Genomic DNA, 22,649 nt, shown 5'->3' on the forward strand with positions numbered 1-22,649 from the left:
TACGTATATTGGGAAGTTCTTCGGCAAAAAATCTTTACCAATAGAGTGCATAATAAAAAAAATAGAGAATGCTTCTTTAAGCAAAAACATAAATTTAAACACAAACACTACTGAGTAAGATCGTCACACTTCCTAAAAAGTCTTGTAAAATATATTTTTTAAGATTTTATTTTTTTTTTGAGAGAGAGAGCGAGCGTGAGTGAGAGAGCATGGGAGGGGAGAAAGTCAGAGGGAGAAGCAGACTCCCCATGGATCTGGGAACCCGATGCGGGACTTGATCCTGGGACTCCAGGATCATGACACAAGCTGAAGGCAGTCACCCAAACAACTGAGCCACCTAGGCGCCCCCAGTTCCTAAATAGTCTTTATCTTCATTTTTATCTTATGGTCAAATTTGATACATTTCATAGCTTTGGGATTTTACTGGATGAATGAGTTATTCTTAGGGTAATTAATAGAATATATTGTATTGCACAAGCTTATCATATAGTTATTAATGTCCTATATTTTAAAAACATATAAAGATAAGGTCCGTATTCCTATTACTTAAATCTGTGGGTTTCCTTCTCATTTTCAGGTTTGACTTGGGCTCATTTGCTATGAGAATGATCATCGTTGGCCCAACATCTCACTTCTCTTCCAAGGAAGAGCTGCAAGAGGTTTGTGACTCTCTTCTGCTAACAACTGAAAAATAAATATTCAAGTTGTAAAAATGAAAGTGAACTTAGATATAATCTGGTGTAAAGTTCTCATTTTATTAAAAGAAAAGGAGTAGTTTGCCCAATGATACATAGCCAGTAAATGGAAGGGACAGGACTAGACCCTCTTAAAATACAGGTGTTCATAACATTCAAAATGAAACTTACACTTCAGAGATGAGTCCTTGCTTATTATTTCCTTCATAGTGTATGATCGCAGAAGTGACTATATTGAAGCTTGGAAGAATACTTAAAGGTCTTTTATTAACAAAACTTACTGTTGTTGATAATTCCACTTTTTAAAAAATTTTTTATTTTTTAATTTTTTAAAAGATTTTATTTATTTATTTGACAGACAGAGATCACAAGTAGGCAGAGAGGCAGGCAGAGAGAGGAGGAAGCAGGCTCCCCGCTGAGCAGAGAGCCTAATTCAGGGCTAGATCCCAGGACCCTGGGATCCGTGACCGGAGCTGAAGGCAGAGGCTTCCCAGGGTGGTCTGAGCCACCCAGGTGCCCCTCCACTTTTTTTTTTTTTTTATTCCTAAGCATTCTAATGTTTTCCATCTTCTTTCCAAAATAAATCTTGAATTATTTACCCTCGAAGGAAACTCAGAATTCTAGAACTTAAGTCTTGGCCCACTACTTACCATATGACTTGGCTCAATCATTTAACATTTTTACCCATAGTGAGCTTACTTGTAAGATGAGTATTTATCATTCCTGTCTTACATTGTTTGAAGATAAAGTGAAATACTAATTAAACCCCCAAAAGACAGGAAAATGACCATTTAAAGTTTGCAAGAGAGAGGATTACTCTGTTGTACATATGATTTGAAACCCTTTGCAAGAACAAGTATTTCGTGAACCATGTCAGTAATTTTTTTCTTGCTTATTTTTCAGGTGAAACTGTTTTTTGAGTCTCTTAAGGCACAAGGGTTACATCTGGATACTTTTCAAATGATTTTGGAAACCATAGCCAAAAATATTAAGTGGCTGGAGAGGAATCTTCCCACTCTGAGGACTTGGCTACTGGTTAGTTCTTAAATAGTCAGTAGAAAGAGCTCATCACATGTGGGCTTGAAGTCAGTAAAGCCCACGTCAAAGTCTTGGGTATTTTGTCTAAACCAGTAAGAAGCCCCAAGAAACCAGCCACCGCAGCTGCCGGCTCTCAGCAGTTGTCTCTAGCTGACAGATGTATGATGTTGAGGTGGGGGAAGTCCAGTTCAGTAGCTTACTTAAATGTAAACTTCCTGAATACTGGAGATATGTGGAGATGTGAATGTAGATATACAGACAGAGCTGCGATAGATTAGCCACATCGCCCACTCCCTACACTGCCTTATAGCATGCTACTTGCTACTTTTTTGCTTTTTTGGTGTTTTTTCTAGCCTTGCTTAGCATCCTGGACTTTGCCCAGCCAGTTTTACCTTCAAGGAAACATAGCCAATTCTTTTTTTAAAAAATCTTTCATTCGCATCCTTTCATTTCCTCCCCCTTTTCCTCCTTCATCTCAGCCCGAATAGTGTTTTCTAATTTTTACCATTCCTGGAAAATTTGAATCCAATTATGAAGTATAAGGATCAGAAAACCAGAGAATTTGTCACCAAATCTCTGATTATTAGAAACTAGGTGTCAGGGTTTACCCACAAAGCCAGGAGGGCTGCTTGGCTTGAGCCTCACTTTCTTTTTTTTAAGATTTTTAAAAAATTTATTTGAGAGAGAGAGAGAGCATGAGAGGGGGCTTGAGCCTCACTTTCTTTTTCTTTCTTTTTTTTTTTTTTAAGATTTTTTAAAAAATTTATTTGAGAGAGAGAGAGAGAGCATGAGAGGGGAGAAGGTCAGAGGGAGAAGCAGACTCCCTGCGGAGCTGGGAGTCTGATGTTGGACTCGATCCCAGAATTCCAGGATCATGACCTGAGCCGAAGGCAGTGGCTTAACCAACGGAGCTACCCAGGCATCCCCAGAGCCTCACTTTCATTAAGAGCCTCAAGGATAGCCTCCTGAGGTCATCTCCACAGGCAGTAAAATCTGCAGTCATAGAGGTAAAGGAGAGAACAATTATACCTCACCACTTTAAACTGTACACTATCACAGTTTTAAAACATCTTTTGAAAATTGCAAAATTAGATTGTATCGTGTGTATTTCCTGTTAACTTAAGGTTTAATGTAAATATTTAAATGGATCATGTTTTATAACTCAGTTTTAGCAGTTCTTCATATTCTTAAGGGAAACTGGATCTCTGAAATGCTTTTCTAAATGCTTAAATTACTTGTTTTATTAATAAGGTATTTGGAATGAATAAGGAAACCACCACTCTTAGATATCAGGTTGTAAATTTAATAAATTCATGTGCCCACATATGGATCACTATGAAGATATAAACATGTTCTAGAAAAATCTGAATCAATACACAGATTAATTTATCTGGGCTATTAAGGGAGGCTGGGATATCGGGGTACGAGTAAGGTGGGCAGAGCGCTAACCCATCCATTTTAGAGTGATATCTTGAAGGTTTACAGATCTTTCTCTGGTGCCACGGACAGAGACAGAGTACAGCTTGGATGGACCATTGACATGACCCAACACATTTTGCTAAGTTTGTTTTCAGATCATTTCTTGGAATCTTTGAAGCATCTTTGACTCTAGATTTGACTTGGTTGTGGTCCTACCAAGATCTGTGTAACATGTAATACCCATCTGGAATTAAACGTACTTTCAAATAAAGAAACTGAAAGAGTGAAGAATGTTATTTTTTCCACCAAGATAATGTGTAATTTAAGCAGAAGAATGTGTATGAGTTTTGGTAGATCTCTGCCGTCATATTTATTTCCATAAATAAGTAGTTTCCTTTGTATACTAAGTTATCAATCATAAGTTTCCAAGTTTTTGATTCTCTTCCTTTTAGTTCTTTGTGTAAGTTGTTTTTAAGTTCTTTGTAAGTTCTCAGATTCTTGAGAATTGAGTACAGAAGTAGTAGAAGTAGCAGTTTTATCATTTGTTGAAAATGAACACAGTAAGTACTGTGCCAGTAATGGTTTAACAAATAAGGAATTTAAAAAAAAGAAATCTATTGTACTTAGTGTAGTATTTCAAAATCTTTATGGCAGATGCCAAACCTCCAGCACCAACTAAGACTTGGCTAAAGTTAGTTTTACGTCCTTTTACCCCAAATGAACAAATAAGTTGTGAAATACTTATAGACAAGTTCATGAATGGATGATGGAGAGAGCAGACAGGGCTCCAGGCCTGCTGACTTCCCACAGAGACTTGGGAGAATTCTGTGGTCTCCGAAGCCCACTCTGAATGAGAAACCTTCCAGATCAAAGGAGCCTAAAACCAATGTCTTGCTCTGTATGAGGGGCTTTGTGTGGGGGAGAATGGGGAATTCAGCCTTCAAGAGTCCAACTTTACCACCATGATAGGAATTTTTTTTTTCTATTAAAGATTTTTATTTATTTATTTAACAGACAGAGATCACAAGTAGGCAGAGAAGCAGGCAGAGAGAGAGGAGGAAGCAGGCTCCCAGCTGAGCAGAGAGCCCAATGCGGGCCTCGATCCCAGGACCCTGGGATCATGACCTGAGCAGAAGGCAGAGGCTTAAAGCCACTGAGCCACCCAGGTGCCCCATGTTAGGAATTTCTTGTCCTATTTCATGTACACCCCTGTGCATTTTGTTTCTTGCTATGTCGTTGGGTCTATTTTAGGTTCCACAGAATCAGAGGTCTTGATTTTCAGAGGGAAGTTCCTGGAGCTTTTTTGTTTGTTTGTTTTGGGGTTTTTTGTTGTTGTTTGGAGTGGGGTGGGGGGGCTTATTCCATTCTAACTGTAAGGGGGATCTCCAAATAGTCCTGGAGGCTAGTTTTCCAGTTGAACATTCATGGCTGTCAAACACAAGGCTGCTTAAAATGGCCACATTTTTCTTTGCAACTTCCCTTTACTTACATTTGTTATTGACCTTCTTTCTTCCATTTAACCATGCATCAGTGTTTTCCATTTCAGCATATAAGGGTTTACAACCTTTATGTTTACAGGCTTTAAATAATTTACCTGCTATATTGTCTGCTTCCTGAAAACTTAATCTCATTCATCAAAGTCATGTCTCCAAATCATAAAGAAGAAAGGGCAAAAAATATTATGAAAGGAGTGGGTTAGCTGGGTTGAAGCACATGCGTGTTTTATGTAATCAAGTATTTTAATAGGTAGTGCCAGATTATCTTCCTGAAAGGGGGTTTAATTTATTTTCTTTAAAAAAAAAAAAAAAGATTTATTTATTTATTTGTTTGTTTGTTTATTTGAGAGGGATAGAAGGAGAGAGAGAGAGTGCCTGTGTTTGCAAGAGCAAGCAGGAGGAGGTACAAAGGGAAGAAGAGAGAGAATCTCAAGGAGACTCCCCCACTGAGCACAGGGCCTGGCTTGGGGCTTGATCCCATGACCCTGAGATCATGACCTGAGCTGAAATCAGGAGTTGAATTCCTAATCTACTGAGCCACCTAGGAGCCTGTAATTCACTTCCTTTTTTATGCCTGTATCCTGTGTCAGTACCAAATGTTAATCTTTTATGTCTAGTAAACTTTCCCTAGTAAAATACAGCTTCCCCAGATGTTTACATAGCTATGCCACTAGTTTCTTTTGGTTGATATATATATATATATTTTTTTTTTTTTTTCTTTTAAGATTTTATTTATTTATTTATTTGACAGAGATCACAAGTAGGCAGAGAGTCAGGCAGAGAGAGAGAGAGGAAATAGGCTCCCTGCTGAGCAGAGAGCCAGATGCGGGGCTCGATCCCAGGACACTGGGATCATGACCTGAGCTGAAGGCAGAGGCCTTAACCCACTGAGCCACCCAGGTGCCCCACTTTTGGTTGATATTTGCTTAATGTATTTTTCTGTATCCTTTTACTTTGAATTTTTCTGTGTTTAGTTTCAGATGAGTCTTTCATAGAGAGGCTGTACCTGAATTTTTTTTTTTTAAGATTTTATTTATTTATTTGACAGAGAGAGATTACAAGTAGGCAGAGAGGCAGGCAGAGAGAGAGAGGAGGAAGCAGGCTCCCTGCCGAGCAGAGAGCCTGATGCAGGACTCGATCCCAGGACTCTGAGATCATGACCTGAGCCGAAGGCAGCGGCTCAACCCACTGAGCCACCCAGGCGCCCTGTACCTGAATTTTGTTTGCTATTGTGTTTCCCAACTTGGGCAAGCTCAGGCTCTCTCATCCATCCTTTCCACTCTCAAAGGCCAAAAAAAAAAAAAAAAAATGCCCTCAAGGTGAACGCGGACTTCAGCCTTCTGCTTACCCCTCAGGGTTCCTGCCTTCAATTAGTTTTTGATCCATGACTATTTCTTACTAGCTTTCCAGGTCACCAATATATTCAAACAATTAAAAAATTCTTGAATTCTACATTTTTAATTATTCTTAGCAAGAAGGTCACTCGAGGTACCTAGTCTAGCATATTCCCATAAGGTATAATAATTTATTTTCAACAATGTGCAAATGTCCAACACTTTTACATAAGTGACTCCTTAGGATGGAAATTGGTTTGCAGTATTGACTGCACAGTATCGATTTTTCATAAATAAACTTGTGGGATGCTTAACATTGTATCAGGAAGTTAGCAGTATAAACAGATCATTTGTTCAGGATTTAAATCAGGAAAATTTTCCAATATTCATAGGGAGAAATGACTAGAAAGTCTGAGAAATGTAGACATAATTGACTGGGTGAAAAGAATTTCTCTTTCACTCACTTCTGCAAGCTTTACTTTACAAACATGACTTTAAGGTCTTTTGCTAATTCCCTTTTCTCCAAAAGTTTTCATCTTCTATCATGTTCCCAGATAAAGTCAGGAAACCAGTTTTCGATTCTCAGTACATGATTAATTAATTCTCACCTCTAGGTCTTAACACATATGATTTCCCACTCTTCGAAGTTCATGTCTCCCTCTGTTGAAGTATGCCATATTTATTTCAATGTATCATTTCAGGTTCATGTTTCTGTAAGGGATTCACATGTTGATCCACCTGACATTTCTTTGCAGTCATCTAAACAATGCTACAGTTATGATTACAAACCCCATTTTAAGGTGGGCGGAGTAAATTATCTATGGAAAGACTTAAGGGATACAAAGGACATTATTTCTTGGTTTTAAAAACCACGTTCCTCATTAAATACTGTTCTCTGGTAAACTGAGCTTGGAAATTCTAACTGATTTCTAATTATTCTGAGTTTGAGTTGGGAAAAGGATAAGTTGAACACTCTGAACACTCAAATATGGCAAGAGGCAGGGATGGTGGTTGGAGAACTTTTTCTGAAAGAGAAACAATTGTCTTCATGGCCCAAGGCTGTTAGCATATACTTTTATTTTCTTTCTGTTCATGACTCCAGATCTAGGCTCAAAGACTAGTAGTAGGAATAGACTAGAAGGATAAACAAGAGCTTTTTAAACTGGTAAGGATTAAACAGGTCAAGAGACTCAAGCTGATAAAGATCAAAGACAAGTTCTGGTCTGAAACAACTATGCACAGTTCTTGTGAATCAGACAGAGCCCTCAGGAGTCAGACTGGGCAAGTTAATTCAACTCACCCCAAGGACTAAATTAGGGTCACTTAAGCAACAATGAATAAGTTGTTGGTTAATGAGAGAGGCTGTATAGCATTTAAAGGTTTGCATTTGCTTTTTCTTATTCTAACTTGAACCTTAACTATAGGCAATAGTTATGATACTCCCGATCAAAGCACTATTTTACTTTTATTTTATTTTATTTTGTTATTTTCCAAAGCACTGTTTTAAAAATAATGTTCTATATTCTAGTAAAACCATTACCTGGTAGAAAAAGCATCTTCTTCTCCTAGTTTCAGGTAACTGTTTCTCTGGGCAGCCTAGCTATTTGGATTTTAAGGCCAAGGGGAATATACACACTATTGTCTCCTCCGACTCACTGAGGACCTAGATAGAAATAACAATTTCTAGTGTTGCCCTTGCAAGTCCAGATCTAAAAAATGCTATCTAAAAAAAGGAAACCACATATACTTCTTTTTTTTTTTTTTCCCCAAATACATCTTCTCTTATCCAGTTGGGTTTCTTCTATAATTTCACCATTACAGATTCATTCCTTTGGGCTAATAAAAGCTCAAGTATTCAATTGTAACTCATTAGTCATGCTTTAGTGAGACTTTTTAATTTTGTTTAAATGAATACTTATTTAGTTCTTTAATAGCTAGCTGAGAAAAGAGCCCTAAGGGGAGAGAGAAACCTGAAGCTGGGAGAGAGGATTGGGGTGAGTGGGTTCTGGGACAAGGACAACACTCCAGAAAATACTGGTTTGGTAGGAAGCTCTGGAAGGCAGTATCTGTTACTTACTCAAGGGTATTATATACAGGTGGCATTTGATAAATATTTGTTGACTGTGTGAAGCAGCATTTATAACTGAGGAAGCAAAATGGAAAATGGGACCTAGCAGAACTCAGAGCCCCCTACCTGTCAATTTTGCCCCAGCCTGATCCTGCTAGTATATTTTTATATTTCTGTGTCATGCATTGTACACGATGCATATGTCCTGGGTACTTGTCCCGACTGGCCCAATGTATTGCAAGCACCTTAAAAGTAAAAATGTCTTTCCTGTTTTGTTTTTAGTCTCTTTGGTGTTCTGCGCACCATGGGCACTCCACAAATGTTGCTGACTGACTGACAGCCTGTGCTGGCAGCTATCAGCCAGAGGGAGGGAAAAAGCATCTGAGTCATCCCAGAGTCAGCCAAGAATCACAGTCGAGTGTAATTTTCGGTATAAATATTACAGTACCTTTTCATGCTCAAAAACAAACACAAAACCTGAAGGACACATTTAACGGGAAGGAATCTTAGGCTCTGTGTTAGCAAGGCTGCTAGAAAGAAAGGAGAGGGAAAACTGAATCAGAATCTTCAGGAGTGTAAACATCTCCCTCGAAAGAGCAGGTCGATCAAAAATGCCAGCTAGACATAATTTCTAAAAATATCATTTATATCTTCTGACTTTTATAGAAGGGGACCTATGATTGGTTTTCATAGCTAGAAGCAGGGCCTACCGTCCCTGACACTTCCTAGCCTGGCTGGGACCCATTAAATGACGGAGGGCTTAGATATCAATATCAAGAACTCAGTTTCAGGGGCGCCTGGGAGGCTCAGTGGGTTAAGCCTCTGCCTTCTGCTCAGGTCATGATCTCAGGGTCCTGGGATTGAGATCACATCAGGCTTTCTGTTCAGCATGGAGGCTGCTTCCCTCTCTCTCTGCCTGCCTCTCTGCCTACTTGTGATCTCTCTCTCTCTGTCAAATAAATAAATAAGTAATATATATCAGCATCATATAAATTTGTTTGCACTCACGTTATGCTTTGCAAGTCTAAGCGTTTTTTTTTTTTTTGCATGCAATATTCATAGTATTAAAATTTCACAGTTCCCATCTAATAGTAATAGCAAATCCATCCTTAGTGCTTATTTTGTGCCAGTCTCTGTTCAAAGCACATTTGAACATTTGTGTTAATTCGTCTTATTCTTATTCTTACAATAACCCTAAGAGCATGGTACTTATCTACTCAATTTACAGAGGAGAAAATGAAGCTGAGGAAGATTAAGCATCTTGCCCCAGTCCCAGAGGCAATGGTTTTTTAGGACATTTAGAGAGTGCATCTATCAACATGGTTCTTTTAGAACATTTTTATCACTCCAAGAAGAAGTCCCCCATACCCATGAGCAGTTGCTTCCCATTCCTCCCTCTCTTCCATCTTCAGCAACCACTAATCCACTTTCTCTATCATTTGGCCAGGCTGAGCTTTTCATACAAATGGAATAATACAATATATGGTCTTTTGTAACTGGCTTCTTTGATTGTCATTTGTGTTGTTTACACTTTTTGGCTATTATGAATAATGCTGCTATGAACATTCACACACAAGTTTTTGTATAAACATAGATTTTCAATTATTTTGGCTGTATAGCTAAGAGTGAAATCCTGGATCACTTGTTAACTCTATGTTTAGCTTTTTGAGAACTGCCAGTCTATTTTCCAACACAATTGTATCATTTTATATTCCCACCACAGTATATTAAGTTTCCAATTTCTCTAGATCTTCACCAACATTTATTTTGTCTGCCTTTTTGATTCTAGCCTTCCTATGCCAGAACCTTGCCATGCTGTGAAGTGGCTCCTCATTGTGATTTTGATTTGCGTTTGTTTTATGATTAATGATATGGACCATCTTTTCATGGGTTTATTGGTCATGTGTATGTCTTCTTCTTTTTTTTTTTTAATTTAATTTATTTGTTTGACAGACAGATTACAAGTAGGCAGAGAGGGAGGCAGAGAGAGAGAGAGAGAGAGAGAGAGGAGGAAGCAGGCTCCCTGCTGAGCAGGGAGCCCGATGCGGGGCTCCATCCCAGGACCCTGGGACCATGACCTGAGCTGAAGGCAGAGGCTTTAACCCACTGAGCCACCCAGGTGCCCCATGTATATGTCTTCTTTGGAGAAATGTCTATTCAGAGCTTTTGTTCATGTTTAATTGATTTATCTGTCTTTTATTATTGAGTTTTAAGAGTTCTTTATATATTCTAGATGTAAGTCCCTGTGAGGTATATGACTTGCAGATATTTCCTCCCATTCTGTAGGTTGTCTTTTTACTTCTTACTGCTATCCTTTGAAGTTACATCTTTCTTGATACTTACCTTCAACTTTATTTCTGTTAGGAAGATGCTGTTATAATGAGTTGAATAGTGCATCCCTTCCCAACCAAAATTCACATGTTGAAGTCATAACCATCATTACCTCAGAATGTGACTTTGCTGGAAATAAAGCCATTGCAGATGTAATTAGTTAAGATGAGGTCATACTGGAGAAGAGTGGGCCCCGATCCAACATGACTAGTTCCCTTATTAAAAGGGAAAATATGGACACAGGTGTGCACACAGGGAGAATGCCATTTGAAGGCTGGAGTTATTCTGCCACCAGCCAAGGAAGCCTAGGATAGAGGCCTGGAACATACTTTTCCCTGGTCCCTTCAGAGGGAACATGGCCTTGCTGATTCCTTGATCTTGGGCTTCTAGCCTCCAGAACTATGAGGCAATAAACTGTTGGCAATACATTCTGAGGCAATAAATCTTCTACCTAGATTGTGATACTTTTTTTGTAGCAGCATTTGCAAACTAATATAAGTGCCTAATTTATTTTTCCATTTTAGTAGTTACTTCCAGATCAGCATTTGAAGTTTAATAATATATCATTTCTTGGTTTGGAATCTTAATCTCATTGATCAATTACATCAAAAGTTACATCGCATTGGGCTCTGTCTTTACTTTTCCTATGACAAGTACCTTAGGGTTTAAAGAAATTATTATCAAATTATTATTAAAATATACCAGCGTTTATAACCTTCAGTGGACTAGGTTGCCTACTTGACATTTTGGTTACTTGACTCTCCCTTTTCTCTTTTAAATAATAAAAATGATTTTATCCAAGTTCCCCCCATTTCCCCCTATGAAACAAGGCAGTGATCCTAAACTCAGCATTCCTAAACTCTGCTTTGTTTAAGAAATCAATCATAGTAAGCCTGTTTTTATTTCCAGTGTTTGGCTTAGAAATGTACAAAATTCAGTTTGGCAGTTGAAACCTAAGAAGGGTTCTAATGGGGGATTTTTGAGAAAGGTTTCCTTGCTCTTGAGAAAGAGACCAAAGAAAATGTTCCTTCTCCCTTCTCTGATGCCATCCCCTATCTGTCCACGAGACACTCAGTCTTATGGAAAATTGCTCCCAGAGCAGACAGAGTGAGAAGCAGGGTTCTTGGTAAGGTTGGGAGCAGTAACTAGAGATTGTCTTATCTCTGCATTTATGTGAGATGATAAATTTCCTTATGTTTATGCTAATTTGATTCAACATTTTGGTTTTTGTAGCCCAAAGCATCTGAACTACTATATAACTGTTCCTTCCTAATAACCTTTCCGTTTATTTAGCTGAATCTTTTTGCTAATGTCTAAGCTCTACCAAAACTCTGTTGGATAATTATGTTGCTTTCTTTCCTTAGTGCTCTAAGCATTTCTAGATTTGTGATAGCTTCAAACATCACTAATTGAGGCACAGCATGTGTGTTGAAAATAGGTGACCAGTGTAATTAGATATCGACTCCTCTCATCCTTAGGGTGACTGGGTAGAAGTCTGGGATAGCTGGAAACCTCAGGGTGGTCATCTCGGTCCTGGAAGCAAGCAGCATCCTCTACTTATTCAAGAGTGCTGAATAAACAGCATTTCCTGAGGTATACACTGAATTAATGTATTGTTTAGTTTATTTTAAAATAATTAGAAAACATATTTAATAACGTTAAACTTAATAAAAGTTCACATGGAATATCAGTAAATTGGAACATCAATTAAATAATTAATGGAACAGTCTTCCAGTAGCCTGAATTTAGCTATAATTCTCTTTACCCTTTATTTCTTGTGTATTATTGTCATTGGCCCTAAATTTGCTGTGGAAATAGGGAAGCAATAAACTCAAGAGCACTGGTTTAGAACATAGACCACCTGAGTTCCAGTCTGCATCTACCATCGGACTGTGAGTGACTAACCTTTCCAGAATTCATCTCACCTATTAAATCAAGACTTGGATGAGTTGATCCATGGCAGACCCAGTTTTTATTTTGATGAAAGTTTCTATATTCATTGTTTAGCAAATTTGCTGCTTCTTTATAAATAAATGCTGTTTGTTACTCAGGGAGCTTACATTTTTTCCTCTTGTGTTATTTATTATATAATTAGCCCTCCAAATACTTTGTTTTCAAATGTTAAACGGTAAGGATTTTGAAACTAGATGGGTATAGCAGATAATGTCACACTATCTCCTCTGATAATGAATAGTAACTTCATAATAATTTGAAGTATTAGATCCTTAAACTAAAAAAGCCGCTCTGTGTAGGAGGACAAGAGGAGGTTAATGATCGAAACAGAACCAGCAGCAAATTTATGAAATTGTGTTTTCTCAGAAAGTCTTCATGAAGTCAAATGTAAAGTGGTATCCAAACAAACAAAAACAATACCACAAGGAAATCCCAGAATAAAGCAAAACAAAATTTATTATTATTCTTTTGAGAATAGGCAGGATTATGAAACCTTTGGGTTGCTCGTTTTTTTTTTTTTTTTTTTTTTTACCTCCATTACAAAACCACAGGTCCGTAAATGTCCTTAATGTGTGTGTGTAGGAATGGGAGGGATGGAAGGCAAGAGGTTGGCAAAGAGGTAAAGAAGTTATTTATCTCTTTCTCAAATCTCAGGAAGACATGATGCCCCACCTATATTTGCTACTGCAGTGGTGAAGCGTTTTTACCACAAGCCTGCAGAATTTAGGTATTTAAGACAAAACACAAGATAACATGTTTCACACTTAAAAGCATGATAGACTCTGGCTTACAGGTAAGGTGAGGTGAGGAGACTTAACACTCTGTGTTGTTTTAAATATCTCTGATACTAAGTGCTTTGGCTGCAAAAAATAACTCCAAAGGAACATGACCTGACCTAAAGTATAAGGATGAGTCTCTTATCTGAGCAATATAAGGTATGGAGTCCTTTTAACAAAATCCAGCCCTGCATATACTATATAACCTCTGAACACCATTGGCACCAACCCTGTGGTTCACTTCCTGTTTGGGATTCTGAAGTGCCCTGGGGGAGGGAGGGTGCCAAGGGCTCTGGCTATGCATAACACAGTAGGGAGAGAGTAACTTTGAGGTATCACAGGATACAGACATCTTCTCCGGAATTATCACAAACACACTATTGTTTCTGGCAGAATTCAACATTGCATATGAACTAGAACCCTAACTACCATTGCATATATTCCCATATGCATTCATAAATTATTTATTGCATACTTACTTTGGGTTAGGATACTGCCCTTAAAAAGGTAGTTAACTCTGCCTTCATGGAGCTTGCATTCTTGAGAGGGAGACTGATAATGAGGAAACAGCAAACAGAGAGTTTTCAGAGTGAGGAGTGCTGTGAAGAAAAGCAGGGCCGGGTCTTTAGAGAGGAGACTGTGTTTGTGGCTATTTTCCGTTGTGTGGTCAGGGAAAGGCTCTCTGCAGAGGTGACATTTGAGCTGACACCTAAAGGACAAGAAGATACCAGCAGGCAAAGTACCAGGCAGAAGGAATCGTTCTTGCGCAAGCAACATGCAAGGGGAATGGTTAACAATGCTGGACGGAACTTGCGGACTTCCAGGAACCGCAAGAAGGCCTCTGTGGCCAAAGCATCCTGCGCGCGTGTAGAGGAGGATCCAGTTAGACCAGGAGTTTCACTTTTATTTTAAATGATGGGTATCCATCGGAGATTTTAAAGATGGAATGTTAAGAGCGTGATTTAATAAAGTTGACATTTAATAATAAACTTGCATTCCGATTTCACTTCTTTAAAACCTCATTTCTAATTCCTTACGGGTCAAACGACACCCCAGCCATCCCTGTTTGCCCAGGCTGTTTGCGGTTGCCGCCGGCTTGTTTGCACCCGACGTCCTGCTTTTAACAGCCTCAGAGGAGTGTGTGACAGTTGGCAGGCGCAGTGAGGCACAGCCAGAGCCAAGTCGCTGCAGGGGCCAGGGCTGCGGGGCGGGGGTAGGGGGGTGGGGGTGGGGAGGAGGGGAAGGAGGCTGTGGCTGCGCGATGGGAGGGCAGAGGCTTTCACTGCGAGCGTGGCGGCGGCGCACACTTCGAATAAGGGATAAAGAAGCGGGCCCCTACGAACCCGGGGTCCCTGGGGCCCTGGTTGTTCCATCCCGAAGGGTCGCCGGGTAATGGCTGGATTTGACATTGAAAACAATGCTGGCTCGCGGTTGGAGGCAACGGCGAGAGTAGAGGAGGCAGAAGCAACTTAGAGTTTCCGCTTCAACTGGGTAGCAATGTCTGTCCTGTCCGCGGGCCCCATGCGGCTGTACCCACTGGAGCCGCAGGTGTTGATTTAAAGCTCAGCTCCAGCAGGCCTTCTGCTCGCACACTGCGGCGCCCTCACCCACGGCGAATCCAGCTCCAGGTTTTGTGATCCGCTTTGCATGTAGAGGCCGCGCCCTGGACTGCCCGGGGTAGGACTGGAACCTAGGTGTCTGGGGCCCAGCGGGAGTCCCCGCCCTCCCTTCGGTCTCCCGGCCTCAGACCCGTCAGGGACCACTCTGGTGTGGGCCGGCAGCGGTTCCGGGATGACCCACAGCACCTGCTCCCACTGGCCTTGGCGAAGTGAGCAATCCCGAGCCAGTCTCCGCAGGGAAACCGAAGCTTCGAATTCCGGAGAGCGACTCTCGCCCGCCGGCGGCAGCTGTGCCTCCAGATCGCGGCCTCAGTGGCACCTCTCGGCGAAGCCTCTCTTCACCAAGCTGTCCGCACTAGCTGTCCACTCACTCTCCCATCACATCACCCTAATTTAATGCTCAGCGGGACATTTCTTTCAGTCTTGTGTGCCTTCTGTGTTTCTTGTCTGTCTCTGGAATGTCCACTACAGGGGGCAGTGGTCGATGTTTTGGGGCGCAGTATGGGGTTCCCGGCGCCTAGGTCCCGGCCGGGCCGGGATGCAGTAGACCGTCTTCTTTGCTGAATGACTGAATACTTGCCCCATGTATTGAAGAGCCTGAGCCCCTGGTCTTCCTGGAGGGGCGTGGCTTTTCAGGCCCCGCCCAGGAGGCTGCTCCCACCTCTAACCCGCTCCTCCCCTTCCTCTCCGAGGAGTTGGCCTCGGGCCGTGCGGTGTTTTTCCCTTTGGCCTCCCTAGCTCTTGCTGCAGCTGTTGCAAAAACCCGGAGCAGCGGAACCTCAGAGCGGCGGAGCGGCGCCGTCTCTCGCGGCACCTCCCCGACAGCCCTTGGCGGCCGCGCTGGGCATGCTCAGTCGACAGGGCCGCTTCAGTTCTTGGAGTAGGAAGCTTGGGCGCTTCGGCTGTAAGGAGCCGCGGCGGGGGGAAAATGGATCCCTTTACTAATGGTGAGTAGGCAGCCAGAAGCGTCGGGTTTGGGGCTCTTTTGGGGTGCAGAGGGACGTTGGCCGTCGAGACACGCGGAGTCGGACTGCAGCCGCCCCCACCGTGGGTTTCCCACGAGGGTTTGGGGGCGGTGGAAGCGGACTGGGGGAGGCAGCTGAAGGCTGGGGCGGGGGTGGTCAGAGGCCGGCGCGGACCGGGGGCTGGCGTGAAGGTCAGTGCCACCATCTGCCGAGGGCCTGGGGGCGTCGGGTGCCTCCAGACCCCAAACTGTGCTGCGTGGCCAGGTGGGTGAACACCAAAGTTTGGGCTGCTTTGCGCAGAGGAGGGGAAAGTTGGCCTTCTGGGTTTGCCCCTGGAGAAGGTGGTGTCTGCCCGCGGCTCTTTTGGCAGGAAGGGTTAAGCCTTGGCCACTGCCAAACCAAACTTCTCTTGTGCGCAGGGAGCTGTCCCTCCCTGTCCTTCCGCGCGAGTTGCCTGCGTGACTTTTCCTAATAGGGCGGGGAGGGGGTGGGGGGCTTGGCAGGTTAATTTAGTGGAAGGAAGGGAAACTTGCAGAAAGGCTTGCTTGGTCCTGCTCTGCGAGGAGGTGCCTGCCCGCACTGTCACCCTCCTGTCTTGGTGAGGCGCTCCCCAGGTCGTTCACGCTACGGTTCACGGGCTCCCGATAATACCAGTTTTTTCCGTCGAAGACTCATTAAATATCGGGGTCCGTCATGGTGATATCACAATGTGTCTTGAGGCGAGAGTCAAAGCAGGAGCCTGCAGGACGCCCTGCAAAACAGCCACAGCTCTTCACTGAATGGACAGAATAAATCCCACCCTAGTTAAAACCGATGGCTTTTGTTTGGACCAGACGTGCCCGAGTCACAACATAGGGGTGAGATGTCTTACCATTTTGTGGCCTTGAGTATATGGATTCCCTTTTTGGGACAGAAAGTAGGAGGAATGCCAGTAAGGGAGAATTCACTTTATAATTAGACGATTCACTCTGTCGTTGACCTGTGTTTTCTTGTGGGAGGTTGGTGACTTCAGGTAGACCGTTTGTCGCATGAGTAGAAGCCAGCCTCTGCTCTGGTTTAGGTGGGCCACTTGCCCCTCAAGAGATAGAGACATATATATATAGATATATATATAGATAGATATATATATCTATCTATATATATATCTATATATCTCCATTATAACCCAAACCATTGCCAGACTTTGTTGTATGCTGTTTCATTCATGGGACTGCAAATTACTCATTATATTCTCCCTGCCCCTAATTCAGAATGCTTTATTCTACTGCCATCTTCCTGTCTGTACTGTCTAATTAGGCTTAATGATAGTAACTTTAATTCTGAATTTTCTTTCTCATTCAGGTTCTATTTGTAATTTCTAAGGCTCTAAGAATAGTTGGGTAAAGTCCCTAAGAGAATTAAGGAATACGGAGCTGAAGGTAAACTTAGAGACCTTCTAGTATTTTAAGTGTAAAATATGTTTAATACAAATCGTTAAATCATTTCACATGAATATTCCAAGGCTTTTGCTTTGTCCTAGGTGGAATACTTGGAGCTTCCATGTTTGTAGGATTTTAAATGTGAACTTTCACTTAAAAAAAATTCCCCGCAAGGCTGAGTCACCTATTTGGTCAAGACAAGTGCTAGTTGATTTTGCGGCTCTGTGCCTACAGAATTAAACTACATTTGCAAATCCTCCAACTGGGGTCTTTTCTCCCCTTTTAAAATGTGTTCCTCTAAATGTTAATAGTTGGAAGTTGAATTTTTAATCCTTTTGCTGTCTATCTTCCAGATTTTCAGAATCTGCTGGAAACAGTTTGACAGTGCATCAGTTTAGTTAATGTGTTAATCACTTGTTGAGGGCTTATCTTAAGTGTCCTTTAACAAGGAAATAGAAACCATAACATCTAAAGCCAACCAAAAATTAGCTTCTAGCAACTTGAGATGCTTTTCAGATTTAAGGTAGACTGTTTATTTATTTCAGAACTTTTGAAGGATAGCTGTAGAATTTTTCTAGTGTCTTTAAACAGGACTTGCTTAAGTAGGTTTATCTTTTTACTTAATCCTATTTAGTACAAACAATCTGTACAGCTAATTCTCCCCTAGGTCTGGGTGTTTTGGTGCAGAGTATTTAATTATCCCTAGAATTTATAATGATAGGATTTATCAAGCTTGATATTGGCTTTTGCACATTCACCTTCTTCTAATAAAATATTCACCACGTACACTTTCTCATTTAAGCCTTGCTTATAGAGAGAGGTGTGAAAGCTTAGCAAAACCAGTTTCAGCAATTCAGAACCACTTGTCTTTCAATTAAAACATTGTCAATGGTTTCACCCTCTGACCTAGAAATTTGTAAAAGAGGCAGATATAGTTTCTCTTTCGTCGTTTTTAACTTTCAGTACTCATCTATTCCAGTAGGGCTTTCTGTGCTTTCCCTGTTTTCCATCAAAACTTGCTGCTCATATGTCTCATTTGTCTTGGGCCCTGCTCTCTGCCTGCTAATACTGGGTTCATTTGATGAATATCCTATGTTAACCTGTCCAGGTAACATACTGCTACAACCTGTTAAAAGGCTTATCTCCAGAAAGGGTTTATAAGAAGGGACCTTAGTGCCAGCAATTCCCATTTAGCTCAGGAGATATTTTTGATCTTGCCCTTGGGAGGGGACTGCTGACTATTACACTGCAGACTATATCCAGTCTGGCTTTGGATTCTTGGTGACTTTTTTTATGGGGGTAAAGATGTACTGGACTAGTACTCAAGATTGGTTTGGCAGTAACTGTTATGTCCTATTAGGCAATTAGAGGTGAAACTCTTAGGAAGTAGTGGTTTATATATTACTAAAAGAAAAAAAATTGATGGCAACTCTATAGATGTTTTGATAGATGTACTAGATTGGGGCAAGTAGTTATTTGATTATTTTATTTCTCTTTATTTCTTCTCCTTTCATGTAGGATTAGGGTATTTGAGAATAATTTAAATTCATGTTAAGGACTGTAAATGCCAAGGCTCAGTCTTAGGATCTGATCAAGGAGTTCTGAGGTTAGGGCTAGAAATGTGTGACTTCATTTTGAGGATACTAGAAGTATTCACCAGAAGGGAGCTTTTGAGAACTTTATTAGGTCAGCAAATTTAGGATTTGGAAGCATACTTATGGAGAAGAACTTTTTCTTTTCCTGATATATATTCATCATTTTTTTCTTATGAACAAAATTCCCAGGAATCACTTTGGTAGTACCACCTGATATATAATCAAACAAGGGGGATTTACCTGTCTTGCAAACTATCTTTGTTTTGCTTTCGGATTGGCATCCAATTGGAAGTATTACCCAGCTTCCAAAATGGGAGGTCTGGAGAACAAATTCGATATTCATGGGTTGAAAAGCAGTATCAAATTGTGATTTCATTTCTTGATCTTACAAATAACAGTTGTCCTATAGCTGTGCGTTTCTTTAAAAAAAAAAAAAATAGCATGGTCAGTCAAAAATATGAGCTTACCACATTTTGTGTGTGTGTGTGATATATATATATATATATATATATGTTTCTTTTCTATGATAAATGGCCACATTGAAAGAAAATCCTTAAAATGGAAGATCATTGTTGTTCTTTGTAATGAATGGAATATAAATAAAATATGTTTTTATCCTTCTGTCTTGATTTTTCTATTTCAATTAAGTGAAATATGACTTAGATCAAATGTTAACATCTTTTAATATTATAAGGTTGAGGATGTAATTAGAAACTATTCAGTTTTTAAGGAAAGCAGTAGGGGGAAAGTCCTTTGCTTTGCATAACAATTTCCAAAAAAGTGTGTTTTGAGACAAACAGCGTATTTTAGGAATGATTAAAACCAGTGATTTTTTAAAAAAGATTTTATTTATTTGACAGAGGGAGAGAGACAGCACAAGCAAGAGGAGCAGCAGGCAGAGGGAGAACCAGGTTCCCTGCTCAGCAGGGAACCTGACGTGGAACTGGGTCCCAGAACTCTGGGGTCCAAATGCAGTCCCTTAACCAATTGAGCCACTCAGGCATGCCTAAAATCAGTGATTATCACTTATCTATAGAGGATCCTTGAGAGCTGAAAAATACATAACCAGAAAGATTGGTTATAAGGAAATTATCATGCAGAAATAAGCCAGGGGTGATTTCCTCTTCAGTAATTCATGTGAACACTGTCTTTTGAATGCCCACTTACAAGTAGATTTTCTGCTGGACACACTTGCAGGAAACCCACAAACCTGTTAGCAGATAAAGCTGACCTCAGTAAGAGAAATGAAATGGAAAAATCTAGTTTTGCTTTCATGCTAATGTAAGACTAGAAAATACAGAAGAAACAAGAAAGCAATAAAACTTTAAGATAGTTTTCTAATTGTGAAATAAATGTACCAAATTGTCTTTATAACCTGTTCCTGTAACATATGTCATCAGTAAGTTCACATTTGTGATGATTCAGTGTAATACTCCTGTTAGGAACCAACAGCATTCTGAACCTTCTCTATGGAAGTATTAGGAAATTGCAATATGGAGGAATTCAGCCAGGGTTACTCCTGAAGTTATGATGGAGCTGGATTAGGCCCATGGTTCTTGGCAGCTGAGGTTAGGACGGTGTCACTGTGTTCTGTCAGTTACCTCATGTCTTGAAACTGTGAGAGGTTGGAACTAGAGCTAATAATACTAGTAGATCTTTCCATAATATTATTGGAGCAATCAGAGAAAGTCTTTTTTTTTTTTTTTTTAATTTGAATTCCTAGATATGTACATTTACTCAGTGTTCACAAGAAACCAGGGGGGGCATCTGGGTGGCTCAATGAGTTAAGCCTCTGCCTTTGACTCCGGTGGTGATCTCAGGGTCCTGGGATGGAGCCCCACATCAGGCTCTCTGCTCAGCAGGGAGCCTGCTCCCCCCCCACCCTGCCTCTTTGCCTACTTGTGATCTCTTTCTGTCAAATAAATAAATAAAATCTTTAAAAGCAACCAGGATTGGGCATGAAGGAAAATTTTGGAGCCTTTGTGGTGGTTCGGCAACTTGCGTGTCTAGTGGACTTTGTAAAGTCACTCATTGCTTTACAATTGCTGCTCATTGCCCTGGTCTTTCTATTCAGCAAATATGACAGAAACAACGTAGTTTTTGTTCCTTAGTCTATGGTAAGGATTTCCTTGTAACCTGATTCATTGTAATGCATTTGTGATTGTCCAGGGAGCACCTGTAGGACTTTGAATCCAAAGATCTTTAGGAAAAACAGAACAACAACAACAACAAAAACCCCAAAGATCTTTAGGGAAAACTGGGACTTAAGAGTTAGTGATGAAGATGAAAGAAATGTAGAGATTAAAGGTAAAGCAGGAGGCTGATAAGCAGAGATTTCCAAAATGGTCATATCTTGAGCCTTACTCATGTTTGGCTGAGAAATGAGTTTACTTTGGGGATCAGGACACTGACATATGAGGTCGAATGATGGAGGAATTGGGTTTGGAAGAGGCAAGCAGGTGGGACTGGTTAGAGAAAAGCAATTGAGGGTTGAGGGGATGAGTGATTTAAACTGGCGTTTGGAAGCCCTGGCAGGAGATAGAAAACATTTGCCTCAAGTTAAATTATTCAGTGTACTTCTCTCTCTGATAGTAAAAATAATCCATTGTCTCTTTTAAGTTAAGACCGTTCACTATCTGGCTGGCTCAATTGGTACAAGCATGCAACTCTTGATCTCAGGATTGTGAGTTCAAGCCCCACATTGGGCATGGAGACTACTTTAAAAAAAAAAAGGTCTGTTCACTTTCCTGAATGTTTTAGATTTCAAGAAAAACGTTTCTAAGAGGAATGTAGAGCCATTGACTTTGTAGGAGCATCGTGATCGCAGTTACTATTTTTTAGTGCCTGGTTTTGCTTCCCTTTTCTACTGATGCTTATGATTGAACAGTGAACCAATTAGTTTTTACAAATTTCAGCCTTAGCATCTAAACTAGGAAGAAACCAGTTCACTTACCAAATAAAGAAAGTTCAGGCTTCTAAGGGAGTTTGAAAAAACAATGGTGAAAGAAGCAAGTTCAATAGTAAAAGACCCTTTGAAGTTCTTTTCCTTTAGTGTGTATTGCTTAATGAGGGTCTCCTGAGCATTCCTTTCACAAATTTCAAGAATGCAGCCACCAAAATAAAACTTAAGCTAATTGTTTGGCCTTTTTGTAAGTTGAGGGATTGGATGGTCCAGAGTTTTCTCTAGACCCCTGGTGCTGTCCACGGAAGCCAAGCCAGTGATCTGGGTTGAAGGGAGGTAAAGGCTTCCTAATGATCTATGGGGAGAATTTCAAAGCTGGGCTAACAGGAGAATGGGAAGTGCAGTGAGAGAATGGGTACGTTTGTGGATTGGGTGTGCTCTTTTCCTTCTTGGCCCTTGCAGCAGATACTAACCAGGGCTGCGTGGTAGTGTTTCTTAGACCAGCTGCCTCTGGTCTCATTCACTGGGCAAGGAGATTTTGAGCCATGGTATTTCTCACAGCTGACACTGTTATTTCATAAAATTTAAATAAGTTGTTAGAACAGCAGCATCTCAGCAGCATTACACCATTCCTAGGTTCTTTTTAGAGGAAAAATGCATAGTGATTGGTGGAGTAATTGAGGACAGCTAAATGTTTTAAAGATCTTTTTTTAACTTGTTATTGGTAGTATGATTTGAAGACAGAAGTAGTGTAATCCTTGTCTAGTTTCTTCTCATTCCATAATTGTCAAAATGTCCTTAATGGTTAAGTAAAGGAGGCTGCTATGAACCATGGAGCTTGGTGGGAGGAACTAGTATGTTCAAGATTTATCAAAATAATATCCATGAATTTAGGCTGATTCCACTTTATACTTGTTAGCACTATTTTCTCTGGCCTTTAAATTAAATGCTAAGTACGTAAGCCCTTTGGGCCACTGACATTGTCCTTTTAGTATCTAGACTGAGTGGCTAGTTTAAAAAAACAACTCAGTGAGTGTAGA

At 40.7% G+C, this 22,649-nt stretch overlaps 2 protein-coding genes across 5 annotated transcripts in view; both read left to right on the plus strand.

Annotated features, from left to right (window-relative positions):
• The window catches only part of ERAP2 (endoplasmic reticulum aminopeptidase 2), a 40,173-nt gene extending 36,730 nt beyond the window's left edge, over positions 1 to 3,443 (plus strand). For both annotated transcript variants that reach the window (XM_059175540.1, XM_059175539.1), the window contains 2 exons: positions 578 to 659; positions 1,599 to 3,443. In XM_059175540.1, coding sequence (XP_059031523.1) covers positions 578 to 659; positions 1,599 to 1,742 — 226 coding nt within the window. In that variant the 3' untranslated portion in view covers positions 1,743 to 3,443. The remainder of the gene's footprint in view (positions 1 to 577; positions 660 to 1,598) is intronic.
• Positions 3,444 to 14,373: 10,930 nt separating this feature from the next.
• The window catches only part of LNPEP (leucyl and cystinyl aminopeptidase), a 104,650-nt gene continuing 96,374 nt past the window's right edge, over positions 14,374 to 22,649 (plus strand). For 2 of the 3 annotated variants that reach the window (XM_059175543.1, XM_059175541.1), the window contains exon 1: positions 14,374 to 15,676. Coding sequence is in view for 1 of the 3 variants with exons in the window: in XM_059175541.1 (XP_059031524.1) it covers positions 15,658 to 15,676 (19 nt within the window). In the remaining 2 variants the exon portion in view is untranslated. Of the gene's footprint in view, positions 15,677 to 16,215; positions 16,552 to 22,649 lie in introns of those variants that run through there. The other variant, XM_059175542.1, reaches the window with a different exon arrangement.

This window comes from Mustela lutreola, chromosome 5, assembly GCF_030435805.1.
Source record: "Mustela lutreola isolate mMusLut2 chromosome 5, mMusLut2.pri, whole genome shotgun sequence".
In the NCBI taxonomy this organism is placed as follows: domain Eukaryota; kingdom Metazoa; phylum Chordata; class Mammalia; order Carnivora; family Mustelidae; genus Mustela; species Mustela lutreola.